Here is a 26,275-nt window from a genome sequence, read left to right as displayed (position 1 = left end):
CCATCAGGCTCACCGGGTTCTCCTTACATCGAGCGGACAGGGTGAGGGGACCTTCAGGGAAGAATAAGGGTGGCGGAGTTTCTTTCTTTGTGAACAAGTTATGGTGCGATCAAAGGAACATACAGACTCTGAAAACCTTCTTCTCCCCCGATCTGGAACGCCTGACACTGCTTTGCCGGCCTTTCTGGTTACCCTGGGAGTATACAGCCGTTATTGTCACGGCTGTTTATATTCACCCCCCCCCAGACAAACACAGAGTGGGCCGCTTCGAACGGTAACATCGACGAGTGCAGAGACACAGTCATAACCAATTCCTGCAATTGCTGGCATCTTCTCTTACACAACTCCATCTCATTCAGTTATTCCGTTGTTGAACTTCAGTATATTGTTTTCACCACTTCAGATTCCACTACAATCTTTGCACCATTCTGTTATTTTGCAGTAGTTATATTTATTCCTGTATCTATCATTAACATGTGTACTGTGTATTCCATGAGCTTCATGTGAACAAGAAATGTCATTGTATTCTGCTCTACAAAACAATAAAATAAACTGAATCTGAATGCCATGTACCTTTCTTTCTTTGCAAAACCCACATGAAGTTGATTGTTCTGGTACTCTTATGCCCCTGTCCCACTTAGGAAACCTGAACGGAAACCTCTGGAGACTTTGCGCCCCACCCAAGGTTTCCGTGTGGTTCCTGGAGGTTGCAGGTGGTTGCCGGAGGTTGCAGGTAGTGGAAGCAGGTAGGGAGACTGACAAAAACCTTCGGGAACCGCACGGAAACCTTGGGTGGGGCACAAAGTCTCCAGAGGTTTCCGTTCAGGTTTCCTAAGTGGGACAGGGGCATAACCCTCTGTTGTCCCAATGGCTACAGCAGAGGCACCCTGATGAGGCAGCAGGTGGTTGCCATTGATTCAACCTCTGGTAACAGCTGGAGGTTTCATTTAATAGCATCAGGACCCCTTTCCCCTCAGCTTCCTTCCATTCTGTCATGAATGCCTCCAGACTATCAGTAAAGGCAGGTCAGCAGGAGGTGGCAGCAGGATTTTGAATATGGAACATAGAGCTTCATAGCAGCACAGACCAATTCTAGCATTGTTTACTTTCATGCTGACAATGGAAGTCTTCTCTTATGGATGAAGTTCAAAGAACCTACCGTTCCATCAATAATGTTTCAGGTACATTCAAAATAAATACACACAATAAGGACCTGTAAAATGATGAAGCCATGCCATTCTGAAATATGGCCATTTATCAATGCAATGGACATTTTTCAGAATTACAACAACCTGAGGCGATTAACTTCTTCTGTCGCCCTAACAATATTTTCAGGCTTTGTTGGCGATGGCATCGGAGGCTAGCTGATCTCAAAGTGAATCATTTGATTTCTGTACTAAAGAAGACATTCTAGTTATCAGCATAATACAGCTGAGGGAAGGAAATTGGTCCAAATTATTCAACCACCTCATCTCTCAAAAAACTTTTAAATTGGCATCTGCCCAGTATTGCAGGAAGATCATGCTGTATATTTGACACTCTCCTGTTATTGTTTTTGAGAAATCTTATAGATGTTGCCTTTACTCCCCCATAAACGTTGGCTTTCTCTCTCTAGCTATCGAAAGGCTGAGAAGTTATTCTGGCTTGCTAGGTCACAGTGCCCGACATCTCTCTGAATAGGTGCCTTATGGGCCTGTCCCACATAGGCGACTTTTTAGGCGAGTGCAGGAGACTCTGCGCTCGCCACATGGTTGCCACATGTTCGCTGGTGGTCTCTGCTCGTGAGGAGATCCCGCATTCTGTGAACTAGTCACAGCCTCATGTTGAAAAATTGGTCGCCATGGAGATAATCAATAATTCTGTAGTCGTAGGTGCCATTGCAGTGGGGTCGCTATGTAGTTGTAGGTAGTCGTAGGTAGTTTTAGTTAATCGCCCTTGCTGACCGGTCATTTTCATTGGCCCATTGGGGGGAAAAACGTAAGCAGGAGTTTTCAGAACCAAGGATAACCGACCGGTAATGTTAAATGTCTGCCGAACTCCACAGCTGTGTATCTCCGGCTTATTAAAAGTTGTCTGGCTTCTTAAAAGTTGTCTCCGCCCCTTCTCCCCCCTTTTTGCACCATGTGAATTTCAGACGGTACTCCCCCCGCTTGCCTGGCCCCCACCTTTGAGATGTGTGTGTGTGTTCCACTCGGACAGTCGCCGCTCCAGTTCCCGGTTTTTCAGGCGACTGCCGGCAACTTAACAGCTGCCAACAGTCTGCTGAAAAATCGCCTAAGTGGGACAGGCCCATTAGATCTCTCTGAATAGTAACAGAGAAATATGTACAATTCTGTTTGAAATAATTCTATCTTTCGATGTAGATCCAATCAGAGTCAAGTCCTGAGCTGGCACAAAAACACTCACCGTTAAACATCTCACAACACTTGGCTAGCTCAATACGAGCACCCTCATTAACCAGAGATTATCAGGTAAGTGATTATCAGCCCAATTGTCCAAAAGTTGAAGCACACTTGATGAAAAACAGAAAAGGAAATCAAGAGATTCACTTGCATTAAAAGCTAATTTTGTGATTTTGTATATGAATGATTCAGGGAAATCTGTTTATCTCTTGTGTGTTATTTTGGAAGTTTTCCCCCTTTTAATTATTCTTCTCTCGTGATTTTCTGCTTTGTTTGCCAATATTCAGGATATGAAACAGAGCTGGTTTCACAATAGTAATTTGAGACCACACATTGATAGGCTTGGACATACCTGTAAGTCAGTCCGGAAATAGGTAATAGGTAATGCAGTATGTCACAGGTGCTACCAGATATCTTGTACACAAAACATAACTTGTGGGCTGTCTGCTCTTGGAGTGAGGACTTACATTAAACACATCAACTGTACAGTACAGCCAGGCACGTGCCATCAGGGTAGGCAAGGTAGGCGGTGCCTACCCTGACTAAAATTATAAAATGGTCGTTATTTTATATATATATAAAATATATATAAAACATATGTAAAATGGTCATAAATAGTAAAGGCATGGGAGAATTATGCTTCCCGTAGAGATCAATCTCTTAGGGAGGCATAATTCTCCCGTGCCTTTCATCTGCAGTACATTAAAACGCGGAAGTATGTGCTACTCACGTGCCATCAACTATGCTTCAAGCCATCGGTGGGAACAGTCCGTAAAGGCAGCTGAAATTATGCCTTTACACCGTGGACTGCGTGCATGTGCTGCGCTCCGCACTGCGCATGCGCACCAGCCTACTGCGCATTCGCATGCGCAAGTTTCTTGGCGGGTTTTTCAAAGATGGATAGTGATTACCTGAAGAGTTTCTCAAAGCAAACTTACAAGGAAAAGACCAAAATAATAAAAAATGGCAGACCAACACACCAAAACTTAAAGAATTTCAACAGCGCAAAGGAACAAAAATAATTAGAACATTTAAAACAGCTTGGTACAACAGGAAAGAGCACGTATGCGGTTGTATTTCAACAAATAGACGGTTTTGTTTCCCATGCCTGTTACTTTCTGTATCTAGTGGAACTGTATGGGTGGCAGATGGATACATTGATTTCAATAATTTGCCTAATGCTTTAAACAAGCATGAGAGATCCGCTGCGCATTATGAAAGCCAAATACCATTGAAGACATTTGGGTCTACACGGATTGACTTGCAGATGCAACTTAGCATTGATATTCACAATAATAAAGTTAAGAGGAACAGAGAGATACTAAAAAAGTTAATATGTACTACTTGCTTTTTGATCAGACAAAAACTTGCTTTTCGCGGTGATAATGAAAACAAAGAATCGCTAAATTGGCGTAACTATATTGAATTACTGAAATATACAGCAAAATTTGATGAAAAATTGGCACATCACTTACAGAGTTCATCCGTTTTTTTTCTGGCATTTCTAACAAGATACAGAATGATTGAAGCAGTAGGCACTTGTAGAAAATAATATTAAAGGAGATCGCAAAATCCCATTCATGATGAATCCACTGATATTTCAAATACAGCTCAGTGCTCTACAGTATTACAGTATATATTGGACTGAAATTAAAGAAGTATTCATAGACTTTGACAAACTTGAGGACAGAACTGCTACTAGTGTAACAGAATGCATATTGAATAACTTACACACATATACTTGTGCTGAGAAATTTGTAGCACAGACATACGATGGAGCAATGGTAATGGCATCAAACATAAATGGTGTTCAAGCTAAAGTGAGAGAAAAGGCACCATCAGCTTTATTTACCCACTGCTATGCTCATAAGTTGAATCTTGTTCTGTCTCAGTCAGCTAAATTCATACGTGAATGTACCGGCCATTTCAAAACCATTGACGCTCTTGCCTCATTTTTTAGTCATTCTACAAAACGAACGCAATTTCTTGATGAAATAGTGCAGAAACACATTCAAAAGGCAGCACCAACCAGATGGACTTCAAACTCAAAGAAAATCCAAACTAGTTTGCAATATAATGGAGACCTCTGTAAACTTCTTGACAGCATTAACAGCAATCCTTTATTGTAGGATGCTGAAACTGTGGTGAGGAGCAATGGGTTTTATGCTTGGCTAATGAAAGATTCTGCATACTTTCTTCTCATGGTTTATAATGAAATTTTCATTAAAACTGATACTCTCTACAGCAATTTGCAAACTAAAATGATAGATATTCCTTATTGCATTGAAAGAATCAATGAAACAATACAGTCGCTTGTGGATCTACGCCAATATTTTGATGACATGAAAAGTTTGAACAATATTGCAAAGAAAATGACCTGACTGAATCAAAATATCATTCAAAACATCCAATTAAAGAAGAGAGAGCACGAATATTTGATCTGATATTGGTTGATATATTGAAGCATATGGAAGCAAGATACAGCGACTTCAAAATTTTACAAGGGAGCAAAGTCCCACCGCTAATTTCTATGAAAAAGTTATGGATATTTTTGCTGCAAACAAAGATAGAAGAATGGATTTTGTGTACAAATAATATGGTAAGAATTTATTGGGCTATATGTTTTTAAATACTTTATTAAGAGATTGGTCCTATTGAAGACAAATTACTTGATAAAAGTCAAGAGAACAATCTGCGAACACGCAGTTTCCAAGATTTAAAAAAAAAGCCGATTGACAGCTCGCCAGGGTGAGAATATTCTGCGCATGTGCGGTTTTCAAGATTTTTAAAAGCCATGCCTACCCTGACTAATTACTCACGGCACGTGCCTGAGTGCAGTACAGGAACAGACCCTATGGCACTGTGCGGAACATGATGTAAAATGAAACCTATCTCCTGTCTCCATGTGATCCATATTCCTGCATTCTCTGTATATTCATATGTCAATCTCAAAGATTGGGCTAACCAAATTGGTAATAACACTGAGGAGGAGGATATCCTGGAGTGTATACAGGATGGTTTTCTAAGCCAATATGGAGAGGAACTAGCGGGCAGGCCATCCTAGACTGGGTATTGTGTAATGAAGAAGGATTAGTTAACGATCTTGTTGTGCAAAGCCCCTTCGGGAACAGCATCAGGATCCTGAAAAAGAAAGGTAACTTTGATGGTATGACGTGATAATTGGCTAGGCTAGACTGGCAAATGATAAAGATCGCATGGATGAATTAGAACAATTGTTCATCCCTGTCTGGTGTAAAAATAAAACAGGGAAAGCGGCTCAACTATGGCTAATGAGGGAAATTCAGCATGAATTTATGAAGGGGAAATCATGGTTGACTATTCTGGAATTTTTGAGGATATAACATGTAGATTAGGGAAGGGAGAGCCAGTGGATGTGGTGTATCTGGACTTTTAAAAAGCTTTTGTCAAGGTCCCACACAAGAGATTAGTATGCAAAATTAGAGCACATGGTATTGAGGGTAGGGTATTGACGTGGATAGAGAACGGGTTGGCAGACAGGAAGCAAAGAGTAGGAATTAACAGCTCCTTTCCAGAATGGCAGGCAGTGACTAGTGGGGTGCCGCAAGGCTCAGTGATGGTACCCCAGTTATTTATAATATACATTACCGATGTAGGCAAGTTTGCGGATGTCTCCGTTGTCGTTGGGGCCTAGCACATGGAGCGGCCTCCAAGCGGGACGACCTGGGGGCTCCAGTCACGGAGCCTGCGGATCTGCAGACTTACCATCGTGGGGCTGGCCGGCCTCAGAGCGTGGGGAGCGGTGGTGGCTCACTGCTGTAGCCCGACCCCGGAGCTTGGAGGCTCCAGCTGCAGCCGCAGGTCTGGGGGACTGCGATATCGGGAGCTCGCGGGTCCGGGTTATAGACCGCTTTCCGGAGCTCCCGCAACGCGACTTCTCCAGCCCGTGTCACGGGGTTGGAACGACTTGGAGCGGGGCCGTACATCGCCCAGCGCGGCTTTAATGGCCGCGGGACATTTGAAGGCCTGCCGGGGTCTCCAACTCTGAGACTGTTGGGCCTGGAGTGGGGCCGTACATCGCCCGGCGCGGCCTAAAATGGCCATGAGACTTACCATCACCCGCCTGGGGCTTCAACATCGGGAGAAAAATGGAGAGCAGGGGAGAGAAAAGACTTTGCCTTCCATCACAGTGAGGAGGAGGTTCACTGTGATGGATGTTTATATGAATTAAATTGGTTGTGTGTCTAGTAGGAATCGTTTTTTGTTTGTATGGCTGTAGAAACATAGTTTAGTTTGAGCCTCACTGAGGTTCTTGGTTCTTGGGTCCTCCAGAATATTCCAACTGGAATTTAAACTGGAGGTGGTGAAGGGAGGGATTAAGCCAGAAAGGGTATAAAGAACACACACTATAGAATTTGACATAAAACATCCCACACAGCAGAATCAAAGTTTCCCACTGTGTGGGAAGGCACCAAAGTCAGTATCTTCCTCCACTGTTCCTCGTGGTCAGGGCCTCCCCAAGCCCTCCGCAGTTGCAGTTACGGGCGGCCCGATGTCCAGGACAGCTCGCCGAGATGTTGTAAGTCTGACATCGGGGCTGCGGGAAGTCCTCAGCGGCGTGGACACCAGAGTCGGCCCCCTCCTACCGGAGTTGGCGGCTTCCAATGTCCGCAGGCCGCGCCGGGTGGAGACTGCTGCTGTAGGCCCTCTGCAAGGTGTCCCAGGACTACACGACGTTGTTCAGCGCCGCCTGCGTTGGAAACTCTCCGCACCAGAGCTCCACGATGTTGGAGCAATGGCCCAAAGCTCCGGAGCTCCAAACGGCGACCCAGGTAGGCATCTCCCGCTCCATGATGACTCCAGCGCTGCGCCGCCGCTGTTGCAGCCCTGGTCCGGTTCCCGGTTCCCGGCAGGAAAGGCCGCTCCGATCCAGCTGGTAGGCTGCGAGGTGGGGGGGCGAGGACGCGACCAGGAGAAATAGTCGCGTCCCCGCCAGGATGAGACTGGGAAACGGTTTCCCCCTTACCCTGCCCCCCTCCCCCACATAGAAAAGTTAAAGTTTCCCCCTAAAACAAACTTTAAACTAACTAAAAATAAAAATAAAATTGAAGGGACTGACAGGCTGTAGGTAGGTGCTGCTGCAGTGCAGCGCCCCCTCCCTCCCTTCAAATGACAATAAATATTGTATTGAATTATGTAAGGATGAATCATTAATTATCTTCAAGGCTGAGACAGTGACACTTTGAACCACAGCAGATCAGTGTTGTGGGGAATCATATAGCAAAAAAAAGGACCCATCGGCCCAACTCGTCCATGCTGACTAAGTGCCTGGCCTCACTTAGTCCCATTTGACCCATAATCTTCTAAACCTTTCCCATCTGTGTACCTTTCCAAACATCTTTTAAATTATGTTCCTGCTATATTTTGTACGAATTTAAATTAACAACATTTTCAGGTCAGAGTGTTGTATAATCTGGAGGATATCTTACAGCTGAGGATTTTCTTAAATGCTCGATGTTCTAATGCATCTAGGTGGTAAATTGAGAAAATGTTGCAATGGTGCATGCTACAGTCACAGTACATTGGTAGTTGGTGAGGCAGTGGATGGGGGTATCAATCAAGTATGCTTCATTGTCTTGCATGTATCTTGAATTTCTTCGGTGAGCTGCACCAACCAGGCAAGTGATGAGAATTAAATAATTTTCCTTGTCTCATTAGATTGTGGAAAGGCATGTGTGACGGGTTTGTTTTGGGTCCGGACTCTTCCTTGTACTGCTATCCTGGTTCAGTCTAGTGGTTGGGATAGGATAGAACCAAGGAACACTGGCAGAGTTGGGATATTGGTTGAAAAATATTTCCTAAGTATAGGTCCATCATTACCGGTCTGCATGTCAAGTCTCCAAATTTAAACATGTCCCCAGATATTCAGTGGAAAATTTTGCAAGATCAACTTGGCTAGTGTTTTTTTCTACTGTCTGAATTTAATGAATTTCCAGTGACAACCAGAGTTCCGCGGGGTTGGTTACTGGGGCCGCTACTCTTCACGTTGTAGATTAATGATTTGGATGAGGGGATTGAAGGCATTGTGGCCAAGTTTGCGGATGATACAAAAGAACGGTTGAGGGGCAGGTAGTGTAGAGAAAGCAGGGACTGCAGAAGGATGTACAAAAGCATGAGAGGATAGATCAGGTAGATGTACAATCTCTTGCCCAGAGTAGGGGAATCGAGGACCAGAGGACATAGGTTCAAGGTGAAGGGTAAAAGATTTAATAGGATTCCGAGGGGTAACTTTTTCACACAAAGGGTGATGGGTGTATGGAACAAGCTGCCCAGAGGAGGTAGTTGAGGCTGGAACTATCCCATCATTTAAGAAACAGGTACGTGGATAGGACAGGTTTGGAGGGACATGGACCAAGCGCAGATAAGTGGGACGAATGTGGGCAAGCTGGGCCGAAGGGCCTGTTTCCACATTGTATCACTCTATGACTCTATGACTTTAAGGACTGGGACAGGTTGGGAGAGTGGGCAGAGAAATGGCAGAAAGAATAGAGTGTAGCAAAGTGTTGACTCATACATTTTGGTGGTAGGAATAAAGACGTAGACTATTTTCTAAATGGGGTAGAGAATCCAGAAATTGGAGGTGCAAAGGGATTTGGGAGCGCTGGCGCAGGATTCCCCAAAAATTAATCTGCAAGTTGAATTGGTAGTAAAGAAAGCAAATGCAATGCTTACATTTATTTTGAGAGGGCTAGAATGCAAAAACATTGATGTAATGCTGAGGCTCTATAAGGCACTAGTCAAGTTGCATTTGGAGTATTGTGAGCAATTGTGGGCACCATATCTGAGGAAGGATGTGCTTGCTCTGGAGAGGGTCCAGAGGAGGTTTACAAGAATGACCCAGGAGTGAGCATTTATCGGCACTGGTTATCTACTCGCTGGCGTTGATAAGAATGATGGGGGACCTAATTGAAAACTACAGAGTAGTGAAAGGCTTGGATAGTGCGGTTGTGGAGAGGATCTTTCTACGAGTGGTAGAGTGTAGGACTAGAGGTCATAGCCTCAGAATTAAAGGACATTCTTTTAGGAAGGAGATGAGGAATTTCTTTAGTCAGAGGGTGATGAATCTGTGGAATTTGTTGCCATAACAGGCTGTGGAGGCCTAGCCAATGGATATTTTTAAGGCAGAGATAGATTGTTGATTAGTACATGTGTCAGGGGTTATGGGGAGAGGGCAGGAGAATGGGGTTTGGAAGGCGAGATAGATCAGCCATGGCAGTGTAGACTTGATGGGCTGAATGGCCTAATTCTGCTCCTATCATTTATGATATTATGACCTAATGATAAACTTGACAAAATGTCTTTGTATTTGTGCTTTTCATTATATTTTATCAGAGCAATTTGGCATACGAGATCATTATTTGGTAATTTAACAAGCAAATTAAGAGTCTACCATGTTGGTGTGGAACATATATAATTCAAACTGGAGTTAGTGTTCCTGTCTGTATTCTTTTGTTATTTAAGTCAATGAAAGTGTTCAGAAACAATCAAAGTTGAAGCATCAAAAATTAAGTTTGGTCCGATGTAAACAACAAGCTTGTTGCATCCATTGCCCAATCCTCCCATCGTGCTAAAGGAATAAAATAAAATGATCCATTGTTAATGTTCTTTTTCCAGGAAATGTGGCGTCATGAAAATCAAACAACTCTGAAATTACCCAGGCTTCCACCTCCATAATGCAGTTTATGGCCAAAATCTCATTCATCTGCTTTGCTCAGCAAAGCAGGTAACAAAATGGAAAATACCTAAGAGTTGTTCAAAGCAATCCTATCTTTCTTGTTTGTTCATGCAGAATTATGGATGGAATATTGTGGAAGAACCAAGCTCTGACCTGTCCGTTGTAGAAACATATCAGAGTTCAGAAAGTGAGACAGAGAAAACTGGAACCTCCGTTAGTTTTCCGGTAACTATGGAACTGCCGATATTGGCTGCACATCCGAATGAATCAATGAAAATTGAGTAGTTGGTTGAAAGGGATCAATAATCTGCACAGTTTAAAATTGGGTGAATTGGGACAGGTGTTTGAGACTTCTTGCATCCATTGGGTTGTCACTTGGGTGTGAATTTTAAGGAGAAATTTGAATAATTTTACATACTTTGGCCTTTTTCTGTCGGTCATCGAGCAACATCAGCATCACCATCTACAATTAAAAATGGTAGATTAAAAGGGTTGGGTGGGAACACTGCCTATGATACAAACTAGTGTGTTTTTCTTAACTTTTTGCGTTGTTTTTCTTTTCAGTCTTGAATAATTTATGTCTATAATTTGTCTGTGCTGCTTATGTGCCTGTGGTGCTGCTGCAAGATTTTCACTACTTTTACATCACTGTACTTGTGCATATGAGTGTTAATTCAACTTGACTAACCTGTCAACAGCAATAATGAAGGGAGTTTGTTACTAGCATTGCACACTACCAGATGTCAGAGAATAAAGGATTGGAGTTGGGTGTGGAGCATGGGGTTTGAATCTTATAAATAATATTTCTGGAGTAACTGCAACGAGATGAGAGAGTACTATCTCCCATTGGGGGCCTTTGCAGGTAGAGTGAGACCGAGGGAGCTGATAGTCCTCCAGGCATGGATAAGTGGATAGAAATAATTATCCACTCCCAACACACTCGGGGCAATTTACAAAGGCCAATTAACATACAGACCTATAGGCCTTTGGGAGGAGGGAGGAAAACCGCACAATCACAGGGAGAACATGCAAACTCTGTACAGACAACAATCACAGAGACAGAGGTCAAAATCGAACAGGGTCTAAGGCACTGAGCCACCAACTCTATGAAAATGTCCTAAAATACATCTATCCTCTGCCTTAACTGCTCAAGCAAGTAGAAATATCCTTCTGGTTACACAGAAAAGCTGGAGAAACTCAGCGGGTGCAGCAGCATCTATGGAGCGAAGGAAATAGGCAACGTTTCGGGCCGAAACCCTTCTTCAGACCCGAAACGTTTCGGCCCGAAACGTTTCGACCCGAAACGTTGCCTATTTCCTTCGCTCCATAGATGCTGCTGCACCCGCTGAGTTTCTCCAGCTTTTCTGTGTAACCTTCGATTCTCCAGCATCTGCAGTTCCCTCTTTAACAGAAATATCCTTCTCTTTTCCAACTGCTCTCAGCATGAAGATATTTCTTCTGACTTCCTTTATGAATTTCTTTGTGGCTATATTTTAAATTCATGGACCAAGTTTGTTCTCGTCGACAAATAGACAATAGGTGCAGGAGTAGGTTATTCGGCCCTTCAAGCCAGCACCGCCATTCAATGTGATCATGGCTGATCATCCCCAATCAGTAACCTGTTCCTGCCTTCTCCCCAAATCCCCTGACTCCGCTATTTTTAAGAGCCCTATCTAGCTCTCTCTTGAAAGCATCCAGAGAACCTGGCTCCACCATCCTCTGAGACAGAGAATTCCACAGACTCACTACTCTCTGTGAGAAAAAATGTTTCCTCGTCTCCGTTCGAAATGGCTTACTCCTTATTTTTAAACTGTGGCCCCTGGTTCTGGACTCCCCCAACATCGGGAACATGTTTCCTGCCTCTAGCGTGTCCAAGCCCTTAACAATCTTATATGTTTCAATGAGATATCCTCTCATCCTTCTAAACTCCAGAGTGTACAAGCCCAGCTGCTGCATTCTCTCAGCATATGACAGTCCCGCCATCCCGGGAATTAACCTTATAAACCTACACTGCACCTCAAATTAGGGGACCAAAACTGCACACAATACTCCAGGTGTGGTCTCACTAGGGCTCTGTACAACTGCTGAGGGATCTCTTTGCTCCTATATTCGATTCCTCTTGTTATGAAGGCCAACATGCCATTCGCTTTCTTCACTGCCTGCTGTACCTGCATGATTACTTTCATAGACTGATGTACAAGGACCCACAGATCCCGTTGTACTTCCCCTTTTCCCAACTTGACCCCATTTATATAGTAATCTGCCTTCCTGTTATTGCTACCAAAGTGGATAACTTCACATTGATCCGCATTAAACTTCATCTGCCATGCATCTGCCCACTCCCCCAACCTGTCCAAGTCACCCTGCATTTTCATAGCATCCTCCTCACAGTTCACACTGCCACCCAGCTTTCTGTCATCTGCAAATTTGCTAATGTTACTTTGAATCCCTACATCTAAATCATTGATGTATATTGTAAATAGCTGCGGTCCCAGCACCGAGCCTTGCGGTACCCCACTAGTCACTGCCTGCCATTCTGAAAGGGACCCGTTAATCCCTACTCCTTGTTTCCTTTCTGTCAACCACTTCTCTATCCATGTCAGCACTCTATCCCCAAGACAATGTGCCCTAATTTTGCCCACTAATCTCCTATGTGAGATCTTATCAAATGCTTTCCGAAAGTCCAGGTACACTACATCCACTGGCTTTCCTTTGTCGATTTTCCTCGTTACACCTTCAAAAAATTCCAGAAGATTAGTCAAGCATGATTTCCCCTTCGTAAATCCATGTTAACTCGGACCGATCCTGTTATTGCTATCCAAATCTGTTACGGCTATCTCATCTTATATAATCGACTCCAGCATCTTCCTCACCACCAATGTCAGGCTAACTGGTCTATAATTCCCTGTTTTCTCTCTCCCGCCTTTCTTAAAAAGTGGGATAACATTAGCTACCCTCCAATCCACAGGAACTGATCCCGAGTCTATAGAACATTGGAAAATTATCACCAATGCATCCACGATTTCCAGAGCCACTTCCTTAAGTACCCTGTGATGCAGACCATCAGGCCCTGGGGATTCATCAGCCTTCAGTCCCATCAGTGTATCCAACACCATTTCCTGCCTAATGTGGATTTCCTTCAGTTCCTCTGTCACCCCAGATCCTCTGACCACTACTATATCAGGAAGATTGTTTGTGTCCTCCTTAGTGAAAACAGATCCAAAGTACCTGTTCAACTCATCTGACATTTCCTTGTTCCCCATAATAAATTCACCTTTTTCGGTCTTCAAGGGTCCAACTGTGGTCTTAACAAATTTTTTCCTCTTCACATACCTAAAGAAGCTTTTACTATCCTGCTTTATATGCTTGGCTAGCTTACCTTCATGCCTCATCTTTTCTCCCCGTATTGTCTTTTTAGTTATCTTCTGTTGTGCTTTAAACACTACCCAATCCTTTTGCTTCCCACTCATCTTTGCTACGTTGTACTTCTTCGCTTTAATTTTTATACTGTCCCTGACATCCCTTGTCAGCCATGATCGTCCCTTTCTCCTCTTCGAATCTAGGAATGAACTGATCCTGCACCTTCTGTATTATTCCTAGAAACACCGCCCATTTTTGTTCCACTGGCATCCCTGCTAGTGTATCCTTCCAGTCAACTTTGGCCAGCTCTTCCCTCATGGCCCCATAGTCCCCTTTATTCGACTGCAACACTGACACCTCCGATCTACTCTTCTCCCTCTCCAATTGTAGATTAAACCTGACCATGTTATGGTCACTGCCTCCTAATGGCTCATTAACCTCGAGGACCTTTACCAAATCCGGTTCATTGCATAACACTAAATCCAGAATTGCCTTCTCCCTGGTAGGCTCCAATATAAGCTGTTCAAAGAATCCATCACAAAGGCACTCTACAAAGTCCCTTTCTTGGGGTTCAGTACCAACCTGATTTTCCCACTCTACCTGCATGTTAAAATCTCCATAACAACCACAGCATTACTTTTGCTACATGCCAATTTTAACACCTGATTCAACTTGCATCCTATGTCCAGGCTACTGTTCGGGGGCCTGTAGATTAGTCCCATTAGGGTCATTTTACCTTTACAATTCATTAGTTCTCCCCATACTGACTCCACATCTCCTGTTTCAATGTCACCCCTTGCAGGGGACTGAATTTTATTCCTCACCAACAGGGCAACCCCACCCTCTCTGCCCATCTGTCTGTCTTTTCGATAGGAGGTATACCCTTAAATATTCAGTTCCCAGCCCTGGCCCTCGTGCAGCCATGTCGCATTAATTCCCAAAACATCATACTTGCCAATTTCTAACTGAGTCTCAAGCTCGTCCACTTTATTCCTTATACTTCGCGCAATCATATACAGCACTTTGACCTTCCGTATTCACATCCCCCCTCGCACCGCTCGCAATTGGCCCTGACCTTACTCTGTTGTCCATTCTCGAGCTTTCCTTCCCATTAATCCGGGAATCTTTTGAAATTTTCCTGTAGCCACTTCCCCTTCAACTCCATCTTTATACTCCCTCCCCCCCACTATTTAGTTTAAACCCACACTTGTAGTCCTAGCAAACCTGCCAGCCAGAATTTCGGTCCCCCTCCAGTTAAGGTGGAACCCGTCCCTTTTGTACAGGTCACCCCCTACCCCAGAAGAGATCCCAGTAGTCTATAAATCTAAATCCTTGCTCCCTGCTCCAGCCCTCAGCCACACATTCAGATCCCCTATCTCCCTGTTCCTGTCCTCACTTGCATGAGGTACTGGAAGCAATCCAGAGATAACCACCCTAGAAGTCCGGAAATTTTAATCTTCTTCCCAACTCCCTGAAGTCATATTGGAGAACCACCTTCCTCTTCTTCCCGATGTGGTTAGTGCCTACTGCACAATTACTGCCGGCTGTTCACCTTCTCTCTCGAGGATGTTCCGAATTCAGCTTGTGACATCTTGAACCCTGGCACCGGGAAGGCAACAGACCATCCTCGCATATCGTCTGCTGCCACAGAATCTCCTGTCCGTTCCTCGGACGATGGAGTCACCCACCACTAGGGCTCTGCCCCATGTCGGTCTCGCCGGTCGAGTCCCATCTCTAGGATTGGAGCCACCTACGTGTCCTCCACTCGGACTGGAAACATCGTTTCCCCAGACAGCTCCCAAGAGGGCGTTCCTGTTTTCATTTGGCACAGCCACCTGGGTCTTCTGCACTCCACGATTTCCACCCTTTCTTTCCGTCACACACCTTGGGGTATCCTTGGAGTGACTACCTCACTGTAGGTCCTGTCCTGGAAACTCTCGTTTTCCCTGATGGCCCTGAGGTCATCCAGCTGCTTCTCTAGTGTCCCAACACAATCCTTTAGGGGCTGAGTCTGGACGCACTTGCCACAGTTGTGGCAGCTAGAGGTTCCATCTGTGTCGTTGGGCTCCCACATTCTGCAAGCCTCACACTGTCTCACCTGCCCTGACATGTGTTCACCACGCTCCGTCCTCTCCAGCTCTATGCGTAGCCTCCTCCCCTCCTCTTCTAAATGGTGGCCGATTAGGAAAAGGGGAGATGCAACGAGACCCGAGTGTCATGGTACACCAGTCATTGAAAGTAGGCATACAGGTGCAGCAGGCAGTGAAGAAAGCGAATGGTATGTTAGCATTCATAGCAAAAGGATTTGAGTATAGGAGCAGGGAGGTTCTACTGCAGTTGTACAGGGTATTGGTGAGACCACACCTGAAGTATTGTGTACAGGTTTTGGTCTCCAAATCTGAGGAAAGACATTCTTGCCATAGAGGGAGTACAGAGAAGGTTCACCATACTGATTCATGGGATGTCAGGACTTTCATATGAAGAAAGACTGGATAGACTCGGCTTGTACTCGCCATAATTTAGAAGATTGAGGGGGGATCTTATAGAAACTTACAAAATTCTTAAGGGGTTGGACAGGCTGGATGCAGGAAGATTGTTCCCAGTGTTGGGGAAGTCAAGGACAAGGAGTCACAGTTTAAGGATAATGGGGAAATCTTTTAGGACCGAGATGAGAAAAACATTTTTCACACACAGAATGGTGAATCTCTGGAACTCTCTGCCACAGAAGGTAGTTGAGGCCAGTTCATTGGCTATATTTAAGAGGGAGTTAGATGTGGCCCTTATGGCTAAAGGGATCAGGGGGTATGGAGAGAAGGCAGGTACAGGATACTGAGTTGGATGATCATATTGAATGGCGGTGCAGGCTCGAAGGGCCGAATGGCCTACACCTGCACCTATTTTCTATGTTTCTATGTTTCTAAGACTCTCGAGCCAAAGACTCACACTTCCCTCACTGCCGCTCCCTAAGAGCTGTCTTGCTTATATTGACTGATAAATTGCCTAATTTACCAATTTACAAACCAAATTCCTCAGTTTTAAACTGTTTTCCCCCTCTGACTCACTTCTAACTCTCCTCCCACTCGGGCTAGAGCCAATCAGTGCTTTTTCCTGCTTCTCTTTGCTGCTGTTTCTTCAAAATACACAGGAGCTCTGAGTTAAGTCTGCCTGTGTTATGCCTCTCTTTTTAATTGTATATACATCTACAGCTTCCTCTGGCTGCTCACTTCAAATAAGGACTACCTCCTGGTGAAAACACTTTTTTAGTTTAGTTTAGAGATACAGCGCGGAAACAGGCCCTTCGGCCCACCAGGTCCGCGTCGACCAGCGATCCCCGCACGTTAACACTACCCTACACACACTCGGGACAATTTTTTTACATTTACCAAGACAATTAACCTACAAACCTGTATGTCTTTGGAGTGTGGGAGGAAACCGAAGATCTCGGAGAAAACCCACGCAGGACACGGGGCGAACATACAAACTCCGTACAGACAGCACCTGTAGTCGGGATCGAACCCTGGTCTCCGGCGCTGCATTTGCTGTAAGGCAGGAACTCTACCGCTGCGCCACCATGACCGCCCTGACATTGCCCCTGAGGTTCCTCTTAAATCTTCACTGTACACGTGCCAATCACCTTTAAACCTTTGGCCTCTAGTTTTAGAATAGTCTATTGTGGGGAAAAGACTTAATGTTCACTTGATCCATGCTTCTCAAGATTATCTACACAATAGGTTCGCCACTCCACCATACACACAGAAAAAAAAACTCCAGCCTAATCCAACCTGTCCTTACAACTCATGCCTGCATAGTCATATTGTCATCATGCCTGGAAATGGATCCCACGGCTCAACCTGCCCATGCTGACCAACATGCCACATCTACACTGGTCCCACCTATCCTTCCAAACCTTTCTGATCCATGCACCTGTCCAAATGTTTCTTAATTGTTGTGATAGTAATTTGCCTCAACTACCTCTGTTGGCGGCTTCTTCTATATACCTCTCACCATTTGTGTAAAAAAAAAAGTTGCCCTTTAGGTTCTTAATAAATCTTTCCATTCTCACCTTAAACCGATGTCCTCTGGTTCTTGATTTTCCCTACTCTGGGTAAACAACTCCGTACATTTACCCTGTCTATTCCTCTCATGATCTTAAGCACTTGTCCTCATGTGTTCCAAGGAATAAAGTCCAAGCCTTCTCAGCCTCTAACTATAATTCAGGCCCTTGAGTCCTTCCGACATTCTCGTAAATCTGCTCAGCAACATTTCCAGATTAACAACATCTTTCCTATAACAGGGTGACCAAAAGTAAACATAATACTCCAAATGTGGCCTATTGTGTTGTACAACTGTAATGTAATTCCTAACTTCAATACTCTGGCTTATGAAGGGCAATGTGGCAAAAGCCTTCATGACCACTTTCAAGGAACTATGGAGCTGCGTTCCTAGATCCCCCTGCTCTACCATACTCTCCGGAGCCCTATCATTCACTTTGTAGGTCCTGTTCTAGTTAGATTTCCCAAAATACAACACCTCACACTTATCTGTATTAAACTCCATTAACCATTCCTCAGCCACCTGTCCAACCAATCAAGATCCTGCTGCAATTATTGACAACCATCTTTGCTATTTACAAAACCGCCCACTTTAGTGTCAACTGCAAAGTTAACTAATCGTACCTTGTACGTTCTCATCCAAATCATTAATATAGATGACAAATGGCAATTGGTGGATGATCAGCCATGATCACAATGAATGGTGGTGCTGGCTTGTGAAGGGCCAAATGGCCTCCTCCTGCTCCCATTTTGTATGTTTCTATGGGTCCAGCATCAATCCCTGAGGCACACTACTAGTCACTGGCTTCCAGTGCGAAAAACAACCTTCCACCATTACCTTCTGCTTCCTTCAACGAAGCCAATTTTGTATCCAATTGGCTAACTCTCATTGGGATCCCATGCTATCTAACATTCATGAGTAGCCTAACATGTGGAACCTCGTCAAATGGACAGGTAACATCCTGGTGAATTTCTTCTGCACCCTTTCCAACTTAATAACATATTTAATTAAGTGTCTAGTTCCACCCTGTTCCTTGAGCAGAGGCCCAACCTTCATGTCTAAATCAGGATGCCATTTATACATACATTTGCACAGTTTTGACAAAGTCATGGTCATACAGCATAGAAACAGGCCAAGACGCCCCCTATAAACTAGTCGCAATGCACATGTTTGGCCCATATCTCTCTAAACTGTTCCTATCCATATATCTGTTTGTTTTAAATGCTGTTATTGTACCCACCTAAACTACCTCATCTGGCATCTCATTCCATATACCCACTACTTCTGAGTGAAAAACTTGCCCCTCAGGCTACTATTAAATCTTGCCACTCTCACCTTAAACCTATGTCCCCTGGTTCTTGATTCCCCAATCTTGGGTAAAATACTATGCATTCACCCTATTCATTCCCTTTGTGGTATTATACATCACTGTAAAGTCACCCCCTTAGCATCCTGTGTTCCAAGAAATAAAGTCCTAGCCTGTCCAACCTCGTCCTGCAGCTCAGGCCCTCGGGTCCTGATAACATCCTTGTAAATCTTTTATTCACTCTTTCCATCTTAATGACATCCTTCCTATTGTAGGGTGACCAAAATTGAAAACATTACCACAAATGTGGCATCAGCAATGACTGGTACAACTGTAACATATAGTCCCAACTTCAATACTCAATACCTTGACTGATGAAGACCAATGTACCAAAAGCCTTCTTCACCACCCTATCTACCTGTGACTCCACTTTCAGGGTTACCTGTATTCCTAGATCCCTAGATTGGACTTCTGAACAATCCTTCCATAAGCCAGGATACTGACCGATTCTCCTCTACCTCATTGCAGTCAATCAACTTTGTCTATGGAACTGTTGCACTAACTGCTGGGAACTATATTCTACACTGTATCTTTCCCTACACTCTACTTGGTGAACTTGAGTTTGGCTTGGTTGTAATTATGCATAGTATTATCCGACGTGATTGGATAGCATGCAAAACAAACCTTTTCACTGTGCGGTACTCATGACAATAATAAACCTAAACCGAAAGAATCTTGCTGAGAAACATAGAAACATAGAAAATAGGTGCAGTAGTAGGCCATTCGGCCTTTCGAGCCTGCACCGCCATTCAATATGATCATGGCTGATCATCCAACTCAGTATCCTGTACCTGCCTTCTCTCCAAACCCCCTGATCCCTTTAGCCACAAGGGCCACATCTAACTCCCTCTTAAACATAGCCAATGAACTGGCCTCAACTACTTTCTGTGGCAGAGAATTCCACTGATTCACCACTCTTTGTTTGAAAAAAAAATTCTCATCTCAGTCCTAAAAGACTTCCCCCTTATCCTTAAACTGTGACCTCTTGTTCTGGACTTCCCCAACATTGGGAACAATCTTCCTGCATCTGACCTGTCCTTCCCCTTAAGAATTTTGTATGCTTCCATAAGATCCCCCCTCAATCTTCTAAATTCTAGCGAGTACAAGCCGAGTCTATCCAGTCTTTCTTCATATGAAAGTCCTGACATCCCAGCAATCAGTCTGGTGAACCTTCTCAGTACTCCCTCTATGGCAAGAATGTCTTTCCTCAGATTAGGAGACCAAAACTGTACGCAATACTCCAGGTGTGGTCTCACCAAGGCTCTGTACAACTGCGGTAGAACCTCCCTGCTCCTATACTCAAATCCTTTTGCTATGAATGCTAACATACAATTCGCTTTCTCCACTGCCTGCTGCACCTGCATGCCTACTTTCAATGACTGGTGTACCATGACACCCAGGTCTTGTTGCATCTCCCCTTTTTCTAATCGGCCACCATTCAGATAATAGTCTATTTTCCTGTTCTTGCCACCTAAGTGGATAACCTCACATTTATCCACATTATACTTACTGCATGCATTTTCCCACTCACCCAACCTATCCAAGTCACCTTGCAGCCTCCTAGCAGCCTCCTCACAGCTAACACTGCCCCCCAGCTTCGTGTGATCCGCAAACTTGGAGATGTTGCATTCAATTCCCTCATCCAAATCATTAATCTATATTACTAAAACTCTGTTCTTGACTGTGTTTGGCTTTCTGTGCTGCGGTTTCCGAGAGTACGCCGCCGCCACCTACGGCCGTCATTTTTGACCACCTCACTCCGAGCCCCCCCCCCCCCCCCCCCCCCCCCCCCCCCCCGCCGCATATGCGCCGAGGATTTTTTCCCGTCGATGAAAATTGACAGAGATATTAACGTTTTTTTACGACATTCCCCATTCTCTCTGCTGCCCCTGCTGGAGGGAGGGGAGGGACTATAAAACCAGGAAGTGGTGTGCCTCAATCAGTCTCTGCAAGTGGTGTGCCTCAATCAGAGCTGTGAATGACACGGACAAATGTCTCCAGCATTGTGAGTACCCTTAATTTGGTTTGAAAATGAAAATATGGTTAGAGGTAAAAAAGCACTGCCTGCAAATGGTTGTTTGGGTTTGGGTTGAAGTAAAAAGGCACCCTCTCTCCCCCCTCCCTCTCTCCCCCCCCCCCCCCCCCCTCCCTCCCCTCTCCTCTCCCCCCCTACTCCATCTCCTCTCCCCCCTCCCTCTCCTCCTCTCTCATCTGCCCCCCTCTCCTCTCCCCCCCTCTCCTCTCCTCCCCCCTCCCTCTCCTCTCCCCCCCTCCCTCCTCCCCCCCTCCCCCTCTCCCCCCCTCCTCTCCCCCCCATCCTCTCCCCCTCTCCTCTCCCCCCCTCTTCTCTCTCCCCCCTCCTCCCCCCCTTCTCTCTCCCCCCCTCCTCTCCAACCTCCCCCTCCTAACCCCCCTCCTCCCCCCCTCCCCCTCCCCCCTCCCCCCCCTCCCCCCCCCTCTCCCCCTCCTCCTCCTCCCCCTCCTCTCCCCCCCTCTCTCCCCCTCCTCCCCCCCTCTCCTCTTCCCTACCTCTCTTCCCCACCTCTCCTCCCCCCCCTCTCCTCTCTCCCCCCTCTCCTTCCTCCTCCCCCCTCCCCCTTCCTCCCCTCCCCCCCTCTCTCCTCCCCCCCCCTCCCCTCCCTCCTCCCCTCTCTCTCCCCCCTCCATCTCCTTTCCCCTCCTCCCTGCTCCCCACCTCTCCCCTGCCCCTCATCTCTCCCCCCCCTCTCATCACCCCCCCTCTCTCTCTCCTCCTCCTCTCCCTCTCTCTCCCTCCTCTCGTCCCCCCCCCCTCTCTCTCTCTCTCTCCCCCCCCTCCCTCCTCCCCTCCATTAGTGTGAGTGCGGGAGGGGAGGGGGTAGTTAGTGTGTGATGCTGCATGGCGCCTCCCCCCCCCCCCACAACCGCACGTTGGGGGAACAGACCCAACGGGTCTGCACTTGGTCTAGTATATTCTGTAAATAGCTGGGGTCCCAGCACTGAGCCTTGCGGTACCCCACCAGTCACTGCCTGCCATTCTGAAAAGGACCGTTTACTCCTACTCTTTGCTTCCTATCTGTCAGCCAGTTCTCTATCCACATCAATACTGAACCCCCAATACTGTGTTCTTTAAGTTTTCATACTAATCTCTAATGTGGGACCTTGTCGAAAGCCTTCTGAAAGGCCAGATATAACATCAACTGGTTCTCCCTTATCCACTCTACTAGAAACATCCTCGAAAAATTCTATAAGATTCGTCAGACATGATTTACCTTTCATAAATCCATGCTGACTTTGTCCAATGATTTCACCACTTTCCAAATGTGCTGTATCCCATCTTTAATAACTGACTCTAGCATTTTCCCCACTACCGATGTTAGACTAATTGGTCTGTAATTCCCCGTTTTCTCTCTCCCTCCCTTTATAAAAATTTGGGTTACATTAGCTACCCTCCAATCCTCAGGAACTACTCCAGAATCTCCAGAAATTATCATTAATGCATCCACTATTTCTGGGGCTACTTCCTTAAGCACTCTGGGATGGTTGCCACATCTGCAGTTCCTTATGTCTTTATTTTTCTCTTCTTGCTAAAAGCAGAGCTGCCGTGCCTCACTGGCCATTTGACAGAACAGGTAGGAGTTGCTCACATTGCTGAGGTTTATTTGTTAGGTGTGTTAATTGCAATAATTTTCCTTTGATTTCTTCAATGACGAGGAGATTGATAGTGTCCAAAAACATGTAATAACTATTATCACACAACAAAAAGAAACATGAAAAGTAGGGTTCAATATTAACAGGTACCTCCTTCCATTCATAAAACAAACAGCCACACGCCTTTCACATTCATTCAAATAAAATAATTCTTTAGGTTTGCTCACTTTTAACAATTCTTCCTCACTCTGGAAGCTGTGATTTTTTTTTTGCTTTCACCTTCCACAATACATAGACATTTCCTATGTGGTGGAGCAGAGTAGTGGAATATATGTGACATTGCTTAAAATAATCCTGCTTTCTGATTTCTCCATGCAGATGTATGACGGAAAACGTCGGAGTCTGGATTTGCCACGGACTCACACTTCATACACAGATTTGCAGCAGCAACAAGATGCAGCGGACTCCAAACGCTTCTTGGGTAGTCAGGTAACTACAGCTGTGCTAAAGTGTGGTCACACCTAATTGAGAAATTATCAACTAATAGAAAGTGATCAGTGATTATTGTGATCTAAACATTGAAGATTTAGGGCAGTGGATGTTGTTGTAATTTGTGCAGCCCAGTGGAACGTTATTTTATTGTGCTGTGATTTTATAATTTTGGGACCCCGAGAACATTATGAACAGGTCTTGAACATTGGCTGGGAAGGTTGATTCTGCAATTGTGATTATATACGACTGTTGCTGAGAACTGAACCCTTAGCTTATACATTGAGCCCAAAGAAGTCCCTAATGTTATGACATACTAGACTAAGTGGGACCCATGGGGTCCCAGTCACACAGGAGGCCTGGTCCCCCAATGCAACCCACTCCCCAACGCAATATTCCACCACTCGCCCATAGCCACTAACTGCACAGACATGGCTCATTTGCCCTCGTCCCGAGCTCCCTACTCTTCATGTGGGAGGGGAGGAGGGGAGGGTGGAGGGAAGTTGGGCATGTGGTGGGGGTAGGGGCCTGAGGGGAGGAGGGGTGTTGGGGTGTGTATGGATGGGGAGATGTAGAAGGGGAGAGGGTGGTGCGAAGGGAGGTGGGGTGTGTAGCGGGGTCTGTGTAGCGGGGGGCTGTGTAGCGGGGGGGTATGTGGCAGGGGGGTATGTGGCGGGGGGTGTGTGGCGGGGGGGTGTGTGTGGCGGGGGGTGTGTGTGGTGGGGGGGTGAATGTGGCGGGGGGTGTATGTGCGGGGGGGTGTGTGGCGGGGGGTGTGTGTGGCGGGGGGGTGTGTGTGGCGGGGGGTGTGTGTGGCGGGGGGTGTGTGGCGGGGGGGTGTGTGTGGGGGGGTGTGTGTGGTGGGGGGGTGTGTGTGGCGGGGGTGGTGTGTGTGGCGGGGGGTGTGTGTGGCGGGGGGTGTTGTGGCGGGGGGGTGTATGTGGCGGGGGGGTGTATGTGGCGGGGGGGGGTGTGTGGTGGGGGGTGTATGTGGGCGGGGGGGTGTATGTGGCGGGGGGGTGTATGTGGGGGGTGTGTGTGGCGGGGTGTGTGTGGCGGGGGGTGTATGTGGCGGGGGGTGTGTGTGGCGGGGGGTGTGTGTGGCGGGGGGGTGTATGTGGCGTGGAGGGGGGTGTGTATGTGGCGTGGGGTGTATGTGGCGGGGGGGTGTATGTGTGGGGGGGTGTGGTGGCGGGGGGTGTATGTGGCGGGGGGGTGTATGTGGCGGGGGGTGTGTGGCGGGGTGTGTGTGGCGGGGGGGTGTGTGTGGCGGGGGGTGTATGTGGCGGGGGGGTGGGTGTGGTGGGGGGGTGTGTGTGTGGCGGGGGGGTGTGTGTGGCGGGGGGGTGTGTGTGGCGGGGGGGTGTGTGGCGGGGGGGTGTGTGTGGGGGGGGGTGTGTGTGTGTGTGGGTGAGGGGGAGTGTGTGTGTGTGTGTGTGGAGGGGGGTGTGTGTGGCGGGGGGGTGTGTGTGGGGGGGGTGTGTGTGGCGGGGGGTGTGTGTGGCGGGGGTGTGTGTGGCGGGGGGTGTGTGTGGCGGGGTGTGTGTGTGGCGGGGGGTGTGTGGCGGGGGGTGTGTGGCGGGGGTGTGTGTGGCGGGGTGTGTGTGTGCGGGGGTGTGTGTGGCGGGGTGTGTGTGGCGGGGTGTGTGTGTGGCGGGGGGTGTGTGTGGCGGGGGGTGTGTGGCGGGGGGTGTGTGTGGCGGGGGGTGTGTGGCGGGGGGTGTGTGTGGCGGGGGGTGTGTGTGGGGGGGGTGTGTGTGGGGGGGTGTGTGTGTGTGTGGTGTGTGTGGTGGGGTGTGTGTGGTGGGGGGTGTGTGTGTGCGGGGGTGTGTGTGGCGGGGGTGTGTGTGTGGCGGGGGTGTGTGTGGCGGGGGTGTGTGTGTGGGGGGTGTGTGTGGGGGGGGTGTGTGTGGCGGGGGGTGTGTGGGGGTGTGTGTGTGCGGGGTGTGTGGGGGGGTGGTGTGTGGTGGGGGGGTGTGTGTGTGGGGGGGTGTGTGGGGGGGTGTGTGGGTGAGGGGTGTGTGTGGCGGGGGGTGTGAGTGTTGGGGGGTGCGGGGGGGGGGGTGTGTGTGTGGGGGGGGTGTGTGTGGCGGGGGGGTGTGTGTGGCAGGGGGGTGTTTGTGGCGGGGGGGTGTGTGTGGCGGGGGGGTGTGTGCGGCGGGGGGGTGTGTGTGGTGGGGGGGTGTGTGTGGCGGGGGGGTGTGTGTGTGGCGGGGGGTGTGTGGCGGGGGCTGTGTGGCGGGGGGTGTGTGGCGGGGGTGCGGCGGGGGAGGGTGTGTTAGGGTATGCAGTGGGGGGCGGTGTGTGAGGGTGTGTGTATGGGAGGGGGGTATGTGGGGGGGGGGGGTGGTTGTGGAGGGCGGGGGGCTTGTGGGGGCAGGCTGGTTGCTGGTTGTTCTCCTTCGCCGCGATCCGTCACTGCTTTCCGTTTGGCAACATCGGCGACATCTCCGACTCCGGGCTGGGTCTCCAATGCTAGGCTGGGCTAGATGTCCTCTGGTTCTTTATTTTCCCTACTCTGGGTGAATGACTCTGTACATTTACCCTGTCTATTCCTCTCATGATCTTAAGCACCTCTCCAAGATCAACACTCGTCCTCATGCGTTCCAAGGAATAAAGTCCAAGCCTTCACAGCCTCTAACTATAATTCAGTCCCTTGAGTCCTTCTGACATTCTCGTAAATCTTCTCAGCAACCTTTCCAGCTTAACAACATATTTCCTATAACAGGGTGACCAAAAGTAAACATAATACTCCAAATGTGGCCTATTGTGTTGTACAACTGTACTGTAACTTCCTAACTTCAATACTCTGGCTTATGAAGGGCAATGTGGCAAAAGCCTTCATGACCACTTTCAAGGAACTATGGAGCTGCGTTCCTAGATCCCCCTGCTCTACCATACTCTCCGGAGCCCTATCATTCACTTTGTAGGTCCTGTTCTAGTTAGATTTCCCAAAATACAACACCTCACACCTATCTGTATTAAACTCCATTAACCATTTCTCAGCCACCTGTCCAACCGATCAAGATCTTGCTGCAATTATTGACAACCATCTTTGCTATTTACAAAACCGCCCACTTTAGTGTCAACTGTAAAGTTAACTAATCGTACCTTGTACGTTCTCATCCAAATCATCAATATAGATGACAAATGGCAATGGGTGGATGATCAGCCATTATCACAATGCTGGGCGGTGCTGGCTTGAAGGGCCGAATGGCCTTCTCCTGCACCCAATTTTCTATGTTTCAATGCGTCCAGCAT

The 26,275-nt window shown here is 47.1% G+C and overlaps 1 protein-coding gene across 1 annotated transcript in view; it reads left to right on the top strand.

Moving 5' to 3' along the window:
- LOC129699142 (uncharacterized) overlaps positions 1-26,275 on the top strand; it is a 285,806-nt gene that overhangs the window by 93,389 nt on the left and 166,142 nt on the right. The window contains exons 13-15 of the mRNA XM_055638811.1: positions 2,364-2,471; positions 10,231-10,341; positions 22,904-23,014. Of these exons, the coding sequence (XP_055494786.1) occupies positions 2,364-2,471; positions 10,231-10,341; positions 22,904-23,014 (330 nt within the window). The remainder of the gene's footprint in view (positions 1-2,363; positions 2,472-10,230; positions 10,342-22,903; positions 23,015-26,275) is intronic.

This window comes from Leucoraja erinacea, chromosome 7 (genome assembly GCF_028641065.1).
Source record: "Leucoraja erinacea ecotype New England chromosome 7, Leri_hhj_1, whole genome shotgun sequence".
Classification (NCBI taxonomy): domain Eukaryota; kingdom Metazoa; phylum Chordata; class Chondrichthyes; order Rajiformes; family Rajidae; genus Leucoraja; species Leucoraja erinaceus.
The sequence above is the reverse complement of the archived record's forward strand: the minus strand, read 5'-3'. Positions and strand labels throughout refer to the sequence as shown.